Genomic DNA, 20,020 nt, shown 5'->3' on the forward strand with positions numbered 1-20,020 from the left:
ACGGGCAAGAGGCTCACGAGTTGGGGAGTGGTGAGGCAACCGCGCAAGGACATCTGCAACAACAGTTGTCAAGAGATGTGTTACCGGCCTTTAAGGTGGGAGTATGCTCTTTTCTTGGGCCTTAGTCGTATCGGTTCCAGAAAACAGCAGCCGGTAATCGATTTCACAAAGTATAGGTACGTATATACAACGCTGCTCGGACATTTTTTGATGACCTTTTTAATGGGGTTTGGGAGTCTTGTTATTTATTGTACCTACGTCAATGTGAGGAGTGTTCCGAAGTGATCTTTGGCCGGATCCCACAAATTTGGATGTCATCCTCAAGATGTGTGGCGTTCCTCTACAGTGCGCTTTTCAAGTAACGTTCCGAACTGCATAGTTGAGCATGCGCTTACTTGATGACATGTGTGATACAGCAAGGAGATCTTATTCGCATGTTATGAGATATCGTTGTTACAAACTGTGGGCCTAACGGCAAAGATTAAAAAGAAATTAATTTAAAAAAATGACGACGCGCAAAAAGCACAAAACAGATATGAAATAAAATGTATAGAATAAAAAAGTCTTTTATTCTACGATCCCACGTTGTGGTAATTATTCCGTTACAGTCAGTACCTTCCAAAACACGCGTTCACTTTTCTAAAAGGCCGGGAATGCGTCTGTAATTCTTGTCAAAGGAGAATGTTGAAGGTGATCACTTAAAATCAGATGATCCGGTTGTCCTATTATTCAATAAAAAAACTCCATCTGAATCCAATGAGGATTGAATCTGTGTCCTTTGTTCAGTTAATAAAACTCATACTACATGAGATACTATGGGACGAAGGGAGATACTTGTCTTCTTCTTCGCCGGATTACTCTTGACAGAGCAGTCGTGATCACGTCGAACGATGAACGATTCTACGCCTGTTATCCCTGGCTATTGCTTCTCTGGCACATGTGTTGAGGGGAGTGTTGGTTTTGGCTTTGATCTGGTTTGTCCAGCGCATAGGGGAGCGTCCTCTTGACCTACTGCCGTTGACCCTTCCGTGAACGAGTCTCTCTATGAGGATACGCGCTCTGACTATAGATGAAAGCCTTTCACCTTGAGTTCTTCAAGTATCGAGACGTTTGTGCGGCGTTGTGTCCAACATACCTACTCGTAGCATTCGTCTCCAACACCACATTTCTAGTGCGGCAATCATTTGTCTCTCTCGTTCTTTGACTCGGCACTCATGTTTCGGCACCATATAATAGTAGTATGGGAAACACTAGAGATCTCACTAACTGGACTTTATTTGCTTGAGTGATATTCCTGTCCCGCCATATCCTCGTCAACTTCTGCATTGCAGATCTGGTAATAGCAATTCGCCATTTAATTTCTACTTCCGAGTATTAGCGACAAGTGATCTAAATATAAGCAATCCGACTGGTATATCTGGTGCATTGTTTTGACTTCGATAATAATCATTTTTGTTTTCTGTCGATTTATTTTCAGGCCATACTGGAGATACAGCTAGGTTATTTTTTTTTTCGCTTACAGCTGAAGCTCTGAGCGGGGGACTTGACCAATAAAATTCGATTCACTTTTTTGATATCAGTCAAATGTAATATTAAATTACTTTTCAATTATCTGTTAATCTGTCAAAATAAAAACACTGCGTAGATACAAAATACTTTATATATTTTACAAAGAAAACAATAGCTTAAATTACAGATCTCATACACCAAATAAAAAATATTTAACAACAGTTACCAACTAAAATATACTTAATCTAATTTTGAGAGTAATATTATGAGCCGATTCATAATTTTATTTTGATGTTTTATAGATAAAAAATCTGAGTATAAACAATCGCTGTATTTCATTGACATATTATCTGAAATCAGTGCCTTGTATGACAAACGTATTATAAAATATTTATAATACTTATAAAAATGTTGCAGACTAAGGTTTGGTTAGGAACGAATTCACTTACAAATGTGATTTCTAATGTATATTTTGATTGTTTAAATTTATAAATTATTGTGACTAAAAAGGCGTTATGTCACCTCTTTTTAGTATAAAAACGCAAAGTAAAAATAAAAATTTATTTTATATTTAAATTTATAAAAATCTGATTTACAAAATTATATGTTCGTGGGCTATCAGCTTTCAGTATTTCAGTAAAATACTCAAGCATTTTCAATTCCGAATGTATTTTCATATGATAATTGTTTTTATAAATTTATTTTATAAGCGGAAGCGGATTAGAAGACGAACTTGTCGGCGCTTGCGCTTAATTACGATCGCGCACGAAGTTGTTTTTTTCATATAATGGCGAAATATCACGAATATCGCTAGTGTCTTACCTGTCATACTGTATATAAGTTGCCAGTTGCCTTCACCACGACATGTCGTTACCAGTTTAAAAAAATATAGTAAAATGGTGTGTTTTAAAAATAATAATTATGTTGAGTTGTGTAAAACTGTAAACAGTATATCAATACACACAAAGGCGTATTTTAAACAAAGACTAACTCTCAAATTGGCGTTACTGCTGCAAACGTAATCATAAAACTAAGTGAGTTGACTAGAGCATGCTACAACTCATGTTTCATACAATAGCGGAGAGACATCTTCTCTATTACGTAATATTATCTCAAACATTGCATTAAAATAAATAGTCAAACGAGTTGGCTAACAAATGACTTATTATGCCACATCATTATTAGATGTTTAAAACATTTGCGTGGCGGTTTATAATAATGGGCCATGTATCGCCCTAGTACTAGATTCCTCTGGTCTAAAAAATTAACCAGTTGAATGTTTGCCTCCTATTCTATAAAAATCCTTAACATACATTTGTAGTTCTAAGAATATGGCAAATGGTAATCTTCATCGATAAACAGTTTTCCCTCGTTCTCACTTTCACTCTCATAGTGCCCCTCTACAGTTTCTTCGCCAATACACAAATCCAGGCCATTTATGCTATTTCTTAAACTACCGTCAAAATTAAGTTCACTTACTGTCTCATGCACTTGTATAACTAAACTTTCAACACTGTCTGAATCTGTGGACTCAAATAACAGACGTGACCTCATAGGGGTATTTAATGGCTTTTCACTATTTGTGATAATACTGCCTTCCGGAGTTGTGACTTTTTCTGCACACTTACTATCTTCACCATTATCGTTAGAAGTATTTAAATCATCTCTTTTGTTGGGTTCATTTATTCTATTGATTGGTATTACATCTGGTAAAGTTGTATTTTCACTAGGTTTACATTCGTGCATTTTCGAATCTTCACTATTCCCTGTGGTATCTTCGACAGATCTCGGATCAGATCTCTTTCGTTCAACTGAGCTGTTTTTATCATCAAACAAATTGTGAATAATAATTTTATGGCTTTTCAGAGTACCCCGTTGTCTGAATGCTCTCTCACATATTTCACATTTAAATGGCTTTTCCCCAGTGTGTATTCTGTTGTGCTTGTCAAGATCACTTTTGTTGGTAAATTTTCTATCACAACCTTTGTACTGACAACATATTGTCTTATTGTGAAATCTTCTGTGGAGATAAAGTTTCTTCCTAGTTGGAAACTTTTTACTACAAACCTGTAAATAAAATATATAAATAACGATCATGATTATTTACAAAGATTCTACACAGACGTTACAAATTATATCCTACTAAAAGTTGAGATAAATCGAGTATAATATCGACTTTGTCTATGGTTGGAACAGTAAATATGTAAATTAAACCCCGCCGAATAGTAGCCTGTTGCCACCAAAGTACAGAGAGGAAAACGTTGCGGCCTTAATGAATGTAAACTTAATGTTGCAATGACTTAAATAAAGTGACAATACGTGATGTGGTCACCTTGACGTACTCGTTACTAGACTCACAATAACGCTCAAAAAATGTCTGAAGAAAAACTCTACCTGCTTAATAGACGTAAGAAGAGTTTTTATTCAGTCGTGTTTTGACCGCGCTTTGAATACAACGTCACGCAACGACAAAATGTTCAGTGAAAAACTGTCCAAACAACAGCATATCCGTACAATATATCAATGACTTGAAGCCGGCAGCGAGACAGCGCAATGCGGGCACCTATCGTGCACAACTTCGCCGAATTACTACAGAACTCTGGCGCAAGGCGCACGTACCTTTTGATTAATTTAACCTTTTGTTGCCACTAGTTGTAAAAACATTGTAATTATTGTAGTATGATGACGATCATGCCGCCATGAAATACAATAAGAATTTCTTGAATGGTTGCATCTCCGATAGAGCTCTTCGCGAATTGGTCGTAGTGCATGAAATCAAAATAATTCCAAAAGGAATAAATTTTCAGTTTAATGACTTCTAAATATACTTACAGTACACTTGAATTCCTTATCCTCTATGACATTATTCTTTGAATCTGTACATTTTGATTCATTAACCTCTTCAGAGTTCTTTTTTGATTCCTAGAAAAAAAAATGAATTATGATTTGGTGAAGATTTATTTAGTATTTACTGTTTGTAAAATATGTTTATTGCCCTTAAGGACTAGATTATTAAAAACAAAATAATCTATGAATAATGATGGTATTTCTCAATACCATTTTAAAATGGGGTATAGGTAGTTAACGGTAGTAGTAAATAAAACATGTCCTTCTGTAACGAGGTCTAATTGTGACTGGCGTCAAAAGTGCGGTTTACTAAACTCTACAATATGCTATATTTCATATACCTATAAGGACATACATCACAGGTATTAATTAGATAATGCTTGAAACCATTGATGAAGAGATTAATGTCATACATTTGAGTCTTAAACACCTTTTCACGCTCAGAGTCACCCAATAAGACTGTATGTAATGTTGATAAATACATATATACGGGAAAGTACCATAAATATCGAAGATAGGCTATTTTACTGAAAGAAGACTGTATGTTATTTTTAAAAGTTAGTAATACTGCATTCAAAGAATTTCTAAAAATTACTTGTCTCGTCTGGGAATCGAACCGACTTAAATGTAAAAAAAAACATCCCTACTCTTATGATGCCAATCGAAAGAATGTCCAAAAACTAATAACCCTCATTCATTTTATTCATTTCTCCTCATTTCATCTCAATCATTTTATTTCAATATGTTTGTGTCTATATTTTTGAAATGTGTGTAACACCTATAATTAAGCCAATACTTAGAATTTATTATTTATTGTAATAATATTATTATACTTTTGTTAGTAAAGTCTTGTTGGTGTTAAATAAATAAATAAATATAAATCCAGTGTCCTGTTGTTTGTTCCCAGTGAACTCCTAAGCTGATGAATAGATTTTAATGGGAATTACTTCATGGAGTGCAGTTTAGTAAAACTTAAGAGATAGGATAGTTTTTATTTTGATTTAGTACCCATAATTATTTTTATTTCCAATATTTGTATTGTATGAACAAATTTTCTATGAGAGATTTTATTGACACACGGTTTGACAGTTCTTATGTGAAAAATTACATTATAACAACAGTGAGCATATTTTACGAAATAATTCTTGGTGTTATATTACAAATATAATTGACAAATTCATAAATATAATATTATGATATTTTTATTACAACAAAATATAAAAACATACTACACTGGGGTCTCTTTTTAAGCATGAGTTACCTGTAATAGGAGGCCCCACTCTTCCATAGCAAAAACATAATATTATGATGTAATAACAAACAAGTTTTAGTAGTACCTTAATATAAATAACTTAAATATTATAATGTAATAGAAATAAAACTACTAACAATAATAACATAATAAAAGTTGATTTATATGTATCTTAACTTAGTGTGTGTGTGTGTGTGTATGGATGTATGTGAATGTGTGTGATTGTATGAATGTGAATGTGTGTGTGTGGGTGTGTGTTAGTATATTAGAACACTTAAAGATTTACTTAGGTACTATAAGCAGTTTTTTTTTATGGAATTAGGAGGACAAACTAGCGTACGGGACACCTGATGATTAGTGATCACCGCCGCCCACATTCTCTTGCAACACCAGAGGAATCACAAGAGCGTTGCCGGCCTTTAAGGAAGGTGTACGCGCTTTTTTTGAAGGTACCCATGTCGTATCGTCCCGGAAACAGCGCACAAGGAAGCTCATTCCACAGCTTTGTAGTACGTGGAAGAAAGCTCCTTGAAGTATGAAACCACGCATGAAGTATTGCCGTGCTCTATTGATGACGCCCAGCTTCTTCGAAGCCAATTTGGCTTTGCCCTCCAGATGGCCACGGAATTGGCAATCGCTCGAGATTTCGAGACCCAGTATTCCGATACTAGGCGAGGCTTTAAGGGAAGTGTTATCGAAGAGCGGTGATACGACAAATGGGGTTTTTTTAGTGGTAAACGCGCAAACTTGAGTCTTCTGGGGGTTAAATTGGTACTGCCGACCTTCCATGGCGAAAGCCAGTACGGCTCGGTCGTTGATTAGCTGGTGACCCTCTAGTTATACTAAAAGCTGGCGGCTAATTATGCTCTCCATGATTTTGGAGAGCAGGGAGGTGATAGCAATAGGCCTGTAGTTCGCCGGATTAGAACTGTCGCCTTTTTTTTGGATCGGAGGGACAAGGGCTGACTTCCATGAATCAGGGACTACGCATTTGGAATAAGAGTGCCGGAATAAACGCGTTAGCACCGGCGTCAACTCAGGGGCACACGTTCTGAGCACGATTGGAGAAATGCCATCCGGCCCGCTCGACTTCCTGACGTCCAACGAAAACAGAGCTCGCCTAACAGTTTTCTGTCTGAACTGTAATTGTAAAAATAACATGAAAGTACTGCGGTCATTTTTAAAATCTAAAAGAAAAAGTCATGGAACGGTTCCAAACGTAATAACATTTAAAGGCACACAAGTATCGTCTCCCTCATCAATCTCTAATGCTTTTGCTGAACACTTTATCACAGTTTATACACAACCAGATCATACGGACATTATAATCAAGCCTAATATATTTTCTACCACAGATAATAACGCAGTTGCCGATTAAGCAAACAAATCTCTTTTCAAAATTTCATTAGACTAAAATTCAATAGAAAAAGCCTTGAAAAAAATAGACGATAGAAAAGGAGCTGGTCCTGATAAAATACCGGCTAATTTCATTAAAAACTGCGCTTCATCTCTGTCCTATCCGCTTTATCTTAATAGAAAAATGGAAGTCCGCTAATGTTGGGCCAATTCCGAAAAGCGGACAAGCGGGTGATTTAATGAACTACAGGCCAATTTCTCTATTGACCATTTTTGGTAAGGTTTTCGAATCTTTGATATATCCTTATCTTTCTATTCATTTGAAATCTATTTTAGTCCCTCAACAGCATGGTTTCCGCAATAAAATGTCTACTGTAACAAATTTAACTGAATTTACAACTCAAGTAATCGATAATATAGACAAGGGACACCAAGTGGAAGCTATATATATGGATGTTAGTAAAGCTTTCGATCGGGTCAACCACTCAATGTTAATAAGTAAACTACATAACGCTGGCATTCAAGGAACTTTACTGTCCTGGCTCTCGTCGTTTTTGTCGTACAGACAACTACAAGTTGTGGTTTGCGGCTATCAATCAGATCCATTCATGGCTCCATCTGGAGTCCCTCAGGGATCCCATCTAGGTTCTATATTATTTTTAGTATTTATTAACGACTTGTGTAACCATATAAAATCTTAAAATTTTTCGTTATTTGCTGACGACTTAAAGATTTTTTAAACCATCCAAAATCCGTCAGACTCGATTTCCCTTCAAAATGACATAAACAGTATTTCCCAATGGTCTATTAAAAATAAATTGCCCCTTAATGTAAAAAAATGTCAGCATATAAAATATACAAAGAAACGAATTCCGCTTAATACTTCATATTCTTTAAATAATCTTTTGTTAGATGAAGTGGATGAAATCAGAGACCTTGGAATTATTTTAGACAAGAAATTATCCTTCAATACACACATAGATGTAACAATCAATAAATGTTACAAATTATTAGGCTTTGTTTGGCGTAATTGCAAAACGTTTAAATCATGTTTAGCTCTTAAAATGGTTTATTTTGCTCTAATTCGTAGTTTATTAGAATACGGCTCTACCGTTTGGAATCCATTCTATAAGGATCCTATCAAAAGAATCGAAAGAATCCAGGAACGCTTTCTTTTTTTGTTGTCAGTATATGAAAAAAAAAAGTTCGAGTTAACCTCTTATAACGATAGATTGCATTTCTTTAATATAACGTCACTAGAAAATCGTCGCTGGGTGAATGATCAAATGTTTCTATACAAAATTTTAAATCACAAATTAGACTGTCCCAATATCCTAGCCAAAATTAAATTTTCAGTGCCACGCGAAAGTGCACGTTTCACAAATTTCAAACCTTTCATTGGAAATTTATATAGAACTGAAATCGGTGCTAATAGTGTTTTAGAAAGGATCTGCCGGGAGCACAATAATCTTTTCAAAACTACTCGTGTTGACATCCACTCCTCCTCCCCTCCGCATTACAAAAAATTATTGCAGCAATTTATCAGTGCAGGAACCACATAACTTACGCTTTGTTTTGATTTATATCCAAAATTGTTTTTTTTTTTTTTTTTTTTCACTTGTTACTTCTACATTATAATAGTACATATACAATATTTTTTCATTGTAAACTTGCAACCCCGCACTTGTGCAACTCAAAAATGCTCTATTGGTGAACCTAAATAAATAAATAAAATAAAACAGTACTTCCGGCATAGAGCTCTGACACCGCGGGATGGTCGGCGGTGTTTTTCCGTTATCGTCAAGAGTCGAGTTGGAGGCGAAAAGAGCGCACAGGAGCTCGGCTTTCTCTTTTGCCGTATGGGCCAGGGTGTCATTCCTCATGTGCAACGGCGGCATGGACGGCTGGTTGAATTTACCAAGAGCAGCTTTCGACAACGACCAGAACTTGCGTGTTCCGGTCGGGTAACTGGAAAGCTGCTCGCCGATTTTGACGACGTGCTTAGACTTCGCACGGGCGATTTGCCGCTTAAAAAATCTTCAAAATGTTTCAATATCCTCATAATTATAAAACTTTATAAACTCATTATTTTCTTGCATTCATGGTAGGATTTTGCACATATATTAATTATTTTACTATACAGTCCACATGTTTTTCATATTCATATATATACAATACTCTTATCCACGTCGTAAATAAAATAGAATAGTTTAATACATTATCGTTAAAATATAAATGTAACAATAATAACAATATAAAAGTCAATAATAAAAATATAAAATATAAATGTCATTTATTATAACATTTTATACAAAGGCAAACATAAAAGACATAAAAGAATTATTAACTTTAGCTTATCTGTACTTTGCATGTTTATCACAATTCCTATCAAAATTTTTAATATTTCTTCGAGCTGTCAATAAGTTATAAAAAACAGTATTTTATTTATTATGTACAGTACATCTGTTGGGTCAGCTGGTAATACATAAAATGTTTAATAAAATTTGCAGTAAAAAATTGTTGTGACTATAATTTAATAAATCCGTAATTTTTAATGATTGATACAATAATAATTAAATCATTTCTTACCTGATCATCACTGTTTTTGTCCTTATGATTACTTTTTGGATTGTCCTTCAGATGTTCATAATTGTTTAATTTTATATCTTCCTCTTTCGGTAAAGGCTCATCAGTCGGAATGGAGAACAATGTCTGAAATGAACTCCGTTTTCTTTTACGATAATTTTCTAAGCGTGCATTAAGAAGTAGCCTTCGTCTTATCCAATCATCTCTGAGGTTTAACTCTTCTTTGCTGAGATTATATTCTTCATCCTTCTTCTGTAAAGGTTAATGCATAAATAATTAAATGCATTAAGTATATATAATATGTATATTTCCAAATTTATATAACTTATGTGGGAAAAACCGCCAGCCTAAAGTTGAACTGGGCTGGGCATGTACGGATGCACACAGACCGATTGACACAGGTTGTCTCAGGATCGGAAAAAACGTCGAGGCAGTCCGAAAATGATGGTGTCGCATGTGGATTTATTAAATTCTAAACAGTTAAAACCCTCCAGAAGTAATAACCTGGATTTGATACTTAAACTTTTGGAAGGGAGGAAGGTTGTTCACTCAAGAGTCAACAAGAGTGACATGAGCAGAGTAATGAATGCTCATGTTCATATATGGAATAAATATGGAAAACTAATAGTTTTTAAGGGTACAATTGAAGTTAGTTCTAATAATCATTACCACTATGGTACACAATACAAATATCAGTGACATTAAATGAACACATGGGTAGAGCTATCTAACCATATTCGTAAAAAGAGAATTCAAATATTTTAAGTAAATAATTGAAATTTTCAAACAAACAAATTATAGATTAAGGAAACAAAAATTTTATCAACCTTCTGTGGTCATAAAAGACGGAAGTAGGTATCAGTGCCTTCGCTAACTGACGGCTACTAGATTTCTTACAGGTTGTTCCGAAATGATATTACGGAAAATTGATTTATTTTGGTGAATTATGATATTATATTTTTGTATCTTTTAGATATTTTTGAATATTTTTTGTGTTAATTTAATATTGCCATTGTAGCCCCACACTGTATATAAATTTTTAACTTGAAAGAAAACTAATATTACATACCTGTTCCTCTACGGGGCCAAATAAATCAGATCTCACTTTAATAAATACATGCGAGTCAGGGTGTACTATGTCTTCATTTGTTCCATTATCTTCATTCATTTCCAAACTTAATATAATGCACACTTAATATCTACTGCATGCTGAAAGAAAATAAATAAGAAGGACATGTTTATTATAGCAATTCATATTAGTTTTTTAAGGAATATTATGAAATATACTCGAACTCAAACCCGTCTCATTCCATGCGAGTGCTCTTCCACTGAGCCAACAGTTCAAATGTCGTATATTTTTGATAAATCTTGTATGTCTTGTTAAACTCTGAGGTTGTGGCTATTGCTCTCACATGGAAAGCGAGAGGTTGCGAGTTCGGGTCCCTCATCACTCATAAATTTTGTTTTCAAATATAATTTGTGTAATTAATCCCAGAAGTGAGGGTAATAACTGTTAAAAAATAACAAATTGATCATGAAATATGCTTTTGTGTTTGGCTTTTTTTATACAACAAAAGGACGGTCGGTCGATCGAAGATCGCCTGATTTATCAAATTTTTGTAGCTTCTAGTTATGTCTGACCATTGCAGTATTATGCTATAAATGATGGCAGCTTCTACAGTTGACATATATGGTATCAGAAAATTTATTGAATTAGGCTTTACTTTGCGGAAATCCATAATTATACAAATTATTTAAGTTTTCTTTAGTGTTATTGTTTTAATTCTGTCCAAGTTTAAAATCAAATAAATAACAATAATAACAAATATTTTGACCCTGTATGCTAAGCCAGCTTCAAATAAAATGTTCTTTTGGCTATAATCTTGTTATGAAAGTACCTTAAGTAACAACAAAGTTATTTATAATAACAATTTGGTTAAAGGTATCAAACAAAATGTTGTACATCTACATATTATTTGAAGAAATAGGTGGTGGTTTTAAATAACTTTAATTTTGTGCCCCACACATGATTGAGGTGATAACTTCATCAAGGCAAGGCAAATAAAATAACATGTACAATATAATAATAATAGTGAATAAATTACCCTGGTTACTAATTTCACGATTTATTCTCGACACTCGAGACGTACACAAGAAATTATTCAATAATACATATATATTAAGGTAGTTATTATAATTATTATATAGTTACTTACCAATTTATTATTATTTGTTACCCTCATTTACATATTGTAAATAATTTGGTGTTATTGTAACACAATTAAAACACATGGATCTTACGTTAGGTGAAGTAAACAAAGTACATACAACATACTGCGATTAAAAAATTTTTTTGTACCTAAATCATTAATTATATTATACGAATACGATAAAAATTAAAATCTACAAAATATAAATACTTCAGTTCTAAAATTCTAATTAAAACGTAACGTAGTGATTATATTCTCTTTCGATTCTAATCAGCACCTAAGTCACGGAACATGAATTACTATGAACACAGAGCAATAATCAAAACACAAAGCGTTAAGGCGGAAACACATTATCGGACGCGGCTGACGGACGCGGCTGTCAGCCGCGACTGATAAGTTTGCACAGTCTTTTGGGACGTGGCTTGCAGACGCGTTCCTTTGCCTATTCCACAAAGAACTGTTGAATAAGAAACATGTCGAGTAGTGAAAGTGAGGACGAATTTTTCGAATTAGCGGCAGCTGCTTTATGTTGTCCGCCTAGAAAAAAAATAAAAAGAAGCGTTTGGGTCCATCAAATAAATAAAGAAAGAACGCAGACTGGTGAATTCCACACTTTATATCCACATTTATTAAGGGATGAGCGCCGATATACACTTTATTTGAGAATGAATGAAGATCAATTTAATTTTTTGCTAAATTTAATCGAAAATGACATTGAAAAAGATTTAACACAGTTTCGGACTCCTATTTCAGCAAAAGAGCGTTTAGTCGTTACTTTGAGGTAAGTAAATAATACAGTAAAATGATTAAGATATTCTTTATTGAATCAGCTCAAAATTATTTAGTTAGTAATTGTAATTTTCAACATTTTTCATTATTCATATATTTCTTTTTTTTTAATAATTAAAAATTCTTTGAGAATTGCATTTGCTGGGCCTCGATGATATTTGATAGCGCCCTGGCTGTGCGCCGATGTCTTCTGACTTGAAGGATGAGTGTTTGGTGGAGAAGCTGTACGGTATGTCATCTGTAGTGAAGGTGTTAACTGAGGTATAAATTGGGGAGTAACAGAAAGAGAAGAAGAGTATGTGGTCTGGGGTGAGTGCGAAGATTGAGGTACGTAATGTGGGAAAGGAACATGTTGAGAGACAGGAGGAGGAGGAGAGTATGTGGTCTGGGGTGAAGGTGAAGATTGAGGTACGTACTGTGGGGAAGGAACGTGTTGAGAGACAGGAGGAGGAGAAGAGTATGTGGTCTGGGGTGAAGGTGAAGATTGAGGTACGTACTGTGGGGAAGGAACATGTTGAGAGACAGGAGGAGAAGGAGATAATACAATCTGCGGTGACGGTGAAGACTGAGGTATGTATTGTGGGGAAGAAAGTTCCTCAGTGGCCAGAGAAGAAAGGGAGTAATGAGTGTCAAAACTCTGAGTTGAAGATAAATTGTATGGAGAAAATGTATTGAGATGTGAAGAAGACGCTCCGTCACTTTCCAGACACATCTTCATCTCTACCTCGTGGACCATATTCATTAAATAATAAAAATAAAAATAGCCTGTATTGCAGCAACTACATTACATTTAAATATATTGCATAACTTAATTATTAAAAACTTTTCTTGCTGCGTGTCCCTCGACATAGGCCTCCTCTAAATTTTTCCAATCTCTGGCTATACGAGTCCACATGCTGCCGACCAAGTTTCGGATGTCGTCCTCCCATCTTTTGGATTGCCTGCCTCTTTTTCTTTTTCCGTTTCTGGGGTACCACTCCGTCACTTTTTTCGTCCATTTTCCAGAATTGTCTCTGATCATATGGCCTGTCGATCGCCATTTTTGCTGTTTAATAATTTTGCTTACATTTTTAAATTTTATTTTTTCTTTTATGTCCTGCAGCTTCATTCTGTCTTTCCATAGAATTTTGGCAAGTTTTTAGAGTTGTGAGATTTTTCTCGGTTAGGGCCCATGTTTGTGATCCATAAGTTAAGCATAGGTAGTATGCAAGCATTAAAAACCTTTCTTTTGTCCTTAATGAGAATATGCTTGTTCTTCATCACTTCGCTGAGCGACCAATATCTTTTCCAGGAGTTCGTGACCCTTCTATCGACTTCTTTTGTCATACAGTCTTTGATTGATAATAAATGCCCCAGGTAAACGTATTCGTCTACATATTCAATTGTTTTACCATCTACTTTAATTTCTTTTCTATCAGAGTTTGTCATTATTTTAGTTTTGTTGACGTTCATTGTGAGGCCTACTTTAGCACTTTCCTCTGACAATTGTTGTAGCATATGCTCTAGTTTCTTTGAAGACTCAAAAAATAGTACTATATCGTCCGCAAATCGTAGATGGTTTAGTTTTTCCCCATTTATATTAAGTCCCTCACTTTCCCATTCAAGATTTCTGAATATCATTTCTAATACTGCTGAGAATAGTTTGGGAGATATAGGATCTCCCTGTCTGACTCCTCTTTCTATTGGGAACTTGCTGCTGGCCTTATCCAATTTTATTCGAGCTGTGCTTTTGGAGTATATATTCTTTAAAATATTTATTATTTTTCCATGAACTCCTTGAACTTTAAGAGAGTTCCAAATTGCATCATGTTCTAGCGAGTCAAAAGCTTTGTTGTAGTCGACAAAACCTAGATAATATACACAGTTGTACTCTTTAAATTTTTCTAATATTTGTTTTACCGTGTGTATATGGTCTACAGTCGAGAATTTTGTCCTGAAGCCTGCCTGCTCTTTGGGTTGGTTCTCGTCTAATACCTTAGAGATTCTTGATAGTAATATCTTGGAGAAAATTTTATATATGTTTGCCATCAAACTTATCGGTCTATAGTTTCCAATATCGTTTTTGTCACCTTTTTAATAAATTAGTACTATAGTTGATTTAGTCCAGTCTGCCGGAATGCTTTCAGTTTTCACGATTTGATTAAATAGTACAGTGAGCTTGGGTGCTATTATAGGTAAGGTGGCTTTGAGCATCTCATTTGATATTTGGTCAGGTCCTGGTGCTTTGTCGTTTTTCTGTGATTTGATAGCTGAAACAGTTTCACTAAGAAGGATCTCCGGTAGAGGATCTTTGTCTGTAATAACATCATATTCATTGTCTTTTACATTTTCCGCTAAGTTTCGATAATTTTTAGAACTTTTGTACAGATCACGATAGAACTCGGCTGCAGTTCTTATTATTTCTTCCCTATTCCTAGTTATTCTATTTGTTTTATTCTTGAGATTAATCATCCAATCCTTTTTGTTCATCAGTTTTTTTAGTGCTTTTCTTACTCCTCCAGTTTTGGTAATGTGATCTTGTATAGTTTTATCTCTTTTCTGAGTTATATCTTTGCGTATTTGAGATCTTATTTTTTTACTTAATTCTGCAATTTTAGTTTTAGTTGCCTTATCCTTTTTTGAAATCAACTGTTTTCTTTGTTCTATCAATTTCTCACTTTCATCTGATAGAGTCTTTGCTTCTGGTTTACATTTTACTGTTTCCCTTATTAGGTTAGTTATTAATGAATTATATTGTTCTTCTATATCCTCATAGTTTTTGTCTTCCTGGTCTAAAGCTATGGACAGATTATTTTGTAGTTTTTTGTCATCCTCTGTTATAGGTATTGGCTTGGTGTTTCTATAATTTCTTCTCGACTTTTTGGCTGGTACTTTTTTTAGTGAAGCTCTTACCATTCTATGGTCGCTATTAAAATTGTTCAAAACATGTGTATTAGAAAAACATCTCGCTTTATTTGTCATAATAAAATCAATTTCGTTCTTATAATTTCCATAAGGTGACACCCAGGTCTATTTTTTATTAGGTTTTCTTTTGTATTGACTGTTGAGAATTGTTAGTTTATTTTGTAAGGCATAACTGATAATTTTATTACCATTTTTACTGCGTATACCATAACTAGAATTGCCTATTATGTGCTCTTCGCCGGGCTTACGTTGTCCTATTTTGCCATTAAAATCACCCATAACTATAACGTTCTTTTTCATATAGTGGTTGATCGATTGTAATGTTTCGAAAAATTCTTCAACTTTCAAACGTTCTTCTTTATTTGTAGGTTCAGTGGGAGCATATACTTGTACGATAGTCCATGATTCATCTTTTACTGATGTTGGTAATTTAATGTTTAAGATTGCTATTCTTTCAGATATACCAATTATTTCTTCTACTTTTGATGACAGATATTTTTTTTCAACTCCGTAAAGGCCTGGTTCTCCGTTATGATATAGAAGGTAGTTGTCATATTCTTCAATACACTCTCCCATTCTTCACACTTCACTTAAACCTATTATGTCCCATTTAATATCGTCGAGTGCTTTTTCAAATTCAAGCAACCTTTCTGGTGAGCTAATAGATCGTACATTTAATGTTGATATGTATTTATTATGTTTGTCTTTTTGAGAAGGGTAGTTAACTGTGAAGTTACAATTAGAATTTAGAGGGTGTTGATCATTTTCCTCCACGATGACCAATCGGCTTGGAGGAAGATTTTCGTAGTTATTCTTAATGTTGTCTGTAACAGTTCGGTTGCCGAGTAAGGGTGATTGCTACTTGTTTTGGTCCGTGCCTTGGTTAAAAGAATTAGAGCGAGCCCGCATTATATCGAAAGCATTGACTCTACTAAATTTTGATGTTGGTGTGTTGTTTATAGACTCTGTTACATTTGGACTTTTTGAAGAAGCATTAGAGCTATATGGCGTAGATGGGGTACGCTTTCGTTTCTCATGACTCTTATTGTTCTTTATTATTAGTTTATCGTATTTGATGTAAGCAAAATTCCCTCTTTTCCTCTCTTCTAGCAATTGAGCTTGTAACGAGCGCCTTTTCTCTAACACCTCTTTCGAGAAGTCTTCTGTTATATAAATATTTTTTGATTTCTTTTTGTTTTTTAAAATTTCAATTTTCTTCCAACCATATTCATTACATTGAATTTAATTCTAACCTGCTCCAATCTAGGAAACTTTTTGACTGTCTCGGCGATACTGCTAAAAAACAGGTTAATGTCATTTTTTTTGGTTCTCTGAGTTCTGGCCTTCATCATTTTTAAAATATCTTCGTGATAGTCGTGCCGTTTTTTTTGCTGGGTGCTATTTTCACCTGATTCGCTCATCTCTATAGCAGGCGATTCATTAGTATCGTATTCTCCTACTGGTGCCGCAGTGGTGTTTCGATTTGCCATAAATGGCAACAAAACTTTTGTATGGGGAAGCAAAATATTTTTTTGAGATTTTGATGTTAGTCCGATGTTAGTCTCATACAATTAGTTATTAACAGTTTCGTGCGCAGATGATACCTACAATGTTTTATTCTTTTACTCTGTAAACCTGGGTTATTTCCTTTATACCTACACTGTTTACTTTTTTTCACAATTGTAATGAAAATTAACTAGTAACGCGTATTTTGGAAATTCAACAAATAAATACTTACCCGTGATATTAAGTTCGGCAGCTATTTCCTCCCACGCTTCTTGTTTTTTTGTATTAAGTTTGTAGTCTTTTAATTAAGGATTATAAAGTAATTCTCTGTTGCGAACACACTCGATAATTTGTTCCTCCATTACGAAACGCACGTGCAACCTCTCGCGTGGACCGCGTCCTTCTGGCGCAGGACGCGTCCCGCACCCCGTGCATACCGTCCGCGGACGTTTTCGGCTGACAAAACCATCCAGCGCGCCAGATTTCTCTCGGAAGTCCGAAAGCTGAAGGTCAGCCCAAGGTTACGTCCGCGACTTACGTCCGATAGTTTGAACAGCTTAGTGTACATTCATTACCTAGATACCTATAGGTCGCGACTATCAGCCGCGTCCGTCAGGCGCGTTCGATAATATGTTTCCGCCTTTACAGTAAAAGTATTCTGTGTTACTACTTACTCCTACTACACACCTATTATCGAACCAAATCGGAACATTGTAAATTAGGTATTTAATGGATTTTTTTAAATGGCAAATATTGTTAAGGCTCAGAAGTGAAGCGCTATTACACTTTACTGAAAAGTCGTCTAAATTCAGTAGCAACTTACAAATTAGAAGCTTCTGAACACACACCCTAAATTTAGTTATTTAGTGAATTAGTTTTTTTTTATAACTGGCTCCGTCGACTGAATGTTGACGATTCGGCCAACGTCAAGGTGGAGAGATTTTTTATTTTAATTCAGCTGATTGAAGTATATAAAGAGCTGATTTAAAAGGAAATGATCGGTTGATATAGCTGTTGTTTTTTTGTGAACTGAAGAATAGGCAAGTAGAGTTAGAACGGTTAGTAATAAACACCCATAACACAACAATATTAACTACCTTGTTATTATCTAATCTAAGTTTAAGGGAGAAATGTGTGAATGTAAGTGGGAATATGTGCCTAATAGAAGCGTAGAAAGTATGGAGGATAGAAATTGCAATTTAATATTATTGCGGGGGATAAATTTGTAAAGAATCTTTATGAAAGGGGAATGGCATAAAGTAAGAAGAAAAGGGATGTTGATGGGGCGACGGATATCCTTCGGTAGAAGGTCATACAAAGGAATTGACAATTTAGGGCAATAGAAAAAAATATGTAAAAATGTGTATTCGTAAGAAATTTTTAACTTTTATATTTAACACGGATTGGGTATGAGATGGGACAAAATTGTGAACCCACTTCACTCACCCTGACCTCCAAATGGTCCGAAACTAGTCGGCACCCAAAACGATAAACCGTAAGTAAAGCCGTGTTAATTAAATAAAATTTTGATATTAGTCTGAATATGATAATATATATATTTTTAATCCAGAGTCTAAACACTATTAGGCAGGCAATCAGGGGTCATTATAAATGAAAACACTCAGAGTCCACAAATAAAAAAATAATTATAAAGTTAATAGTTAATACATTATAAAGTTTGAGAAAAAAAAAATTACAAAAACATCTCTCGCAATGGCATTGATCGTGCTTTACGGGGATCAATCAACTTGGGATGTGCATAGTTATAGTAAAATATCTTCAACTTCGGTACCATTTTGTCATGCCAAAATAAATCATCTTAAAATGAATGAATTTTGCCAATGCTTTGAATTCATTTTCTTTTCCATGTTTCACTATTATTGAAGGCTACTCTACTGCTGCATAACATCTCACACTATAGGAGTCTTTAAGAGAAAAAGTTACTCTTTTGCCACCCACCATTTTGGTCACGACACTGTTGAACTGTTCAGCACGATCATTTGTGAAGGTGTGTAAAAGGCTTCTTGAGTGGAAGGCAAGTTGAGAGACATTCTTTTGCAACTTTAACATCGAAGTCGCTGCTGTCGAGACATGATTGGGAGAGCCCAAACAAGAGTGTTTTCGCTCTTAATAATAATTACTTTTATACGACCTCTTGCTCCAACAAGCATCTGCTTTCACAGGTATGATGGGAATACCCGCGTTGCTAACATCACCCCGTAATATGGCTGCATCCTTCTCTTCTTTGGCAGCATCTTCCATCGGTTTTTCGGCAGCAAATTTCCACATTTCAGAAAAAGAATCATGTGTTTAAATTAAAGGACTATATATATAGTCCTTTAATTTTATTTATTGTAATTTTGTCTTATTATATTGACAAACGATAACCAATTAAATGTTTTCAATGGAGATCGAAGTTTTATATAATATTAGTTTCTTTGATAAAATTGTGTTTATTTGGAATATAATAGACGCTGAATCAAGACATTTATGGCTTAAATTAGGTTTTATTTAGGACTCTTAAAGAGTGACGAAGTCGGACGTGTCGTATACGAGGAGGGCTCCAGACATCAAAAAATTGGCCTTTGCCTAGCCGGCTGTTGACTCGATTCAAAGAGAAAAAGAAGAACATGGGTGGAGGAATAATTATTACTGCGCGGAAAGTTAGCAAACATGAATATAAATATGGGTGCTTTAAAACCATACACTTCAGAAATTATCTACGAATAGATTCGAGATCGTTAGACATATTACTAAATCTTGTGACACCGTTTATTAGCTAGATACTATCCTTTAAGACTTTTAGTGCAAAGAAAGATTGGTCGTAACACTAAGATTTATTGCAACAGAAAATTCATATCAAGATTTAAAATTCAATTCTGTAATATCCCAACGCCCAAAAATTATCCCCGATACTTTTTGGGCTATTACTATTATTCGGGAATATAAAACAACAACAGTATTACAACTTCCTAAATGCGTTTCTAATTAAGCTTCTAAGTGAGTCAGAAATAATCAATATTTCTGAATTTAGGATGCTAGACAGTTGAATGCGTTATAC

General features: G+C 34.6%; 1 protein-coding gene across 1 annotated transcript; it reads right to left on the reverse strand.

Annotated features, from left to right (window-relative positions):
- Window positions 1–1,642: 1,642 nt before the first annotated feature.
- On the reverse strand, window positions 1,643–12,013 carry LOC126967047 (zinc finger protein 367-like). The gene is made up of 5 exons (XM_050811375.1): window positions 11,767–12,013; window positions 10,620–10,759; window positions 9,554–9,802; window positions 4,342–4,431; window positions 1,643–3,576 (listed from the first exon to the last, which is right to left on the reverse strand). Exons 2-5 carry the CDS (start codon window positions 10,716–10,718, stop codon window positions 2,833–2,835), a joined length of 1,182 nt encoding a protein of 393 aa, XP_050667332.1. The 5' UTR covers window positions 10,719–10,759; window positions 11,767–12,013; the 3' UTR covers window positions 1,643–2,832.
- Window positions 12,014–20,020: the final 8,007 nt, after the last annotated feature.

Source organism: Leptidea sinapis, chromosome 1 (genome assembly GCF_905404315.1).
Source record: "Leptidea sinapis chromosome 1, ilLepSina1.1, whole genome shotgun sequence".
NCBI lineage: Eukaryota > Metazoa > Arthropoda > Insecta > Lepidoptera > Pieridae > Leptidea > Leptidea sinapis.

What these genes read in the sequence shown, in the direction of transcription:
- LOC126967047 (XM_050811375.1), bottom strand. Translation starts at nt 10,718, where the DNA reads ATGAATGAAGATAATGGAACAAATGAAGACATAGTACACCCTGACTCG. An exon ending in TTGGCCCCGTAGAGGAACAG is followed by an intron (nt 9,803 to 10,619) that starts GTATGTAATATT and finishes TAACCTTTACAG; the next exon opens with AAGAAGGATGAAGAATATAA. An exon ending in ACAAAAACAGTGATGATCAG is followed by an intron (nt 4,432 to 9,553) that starts GTAAGAAATGAT and finishes TTTTTTTTCTAG; the next exon opens with GAATCAAAAAAGAACTCTGA.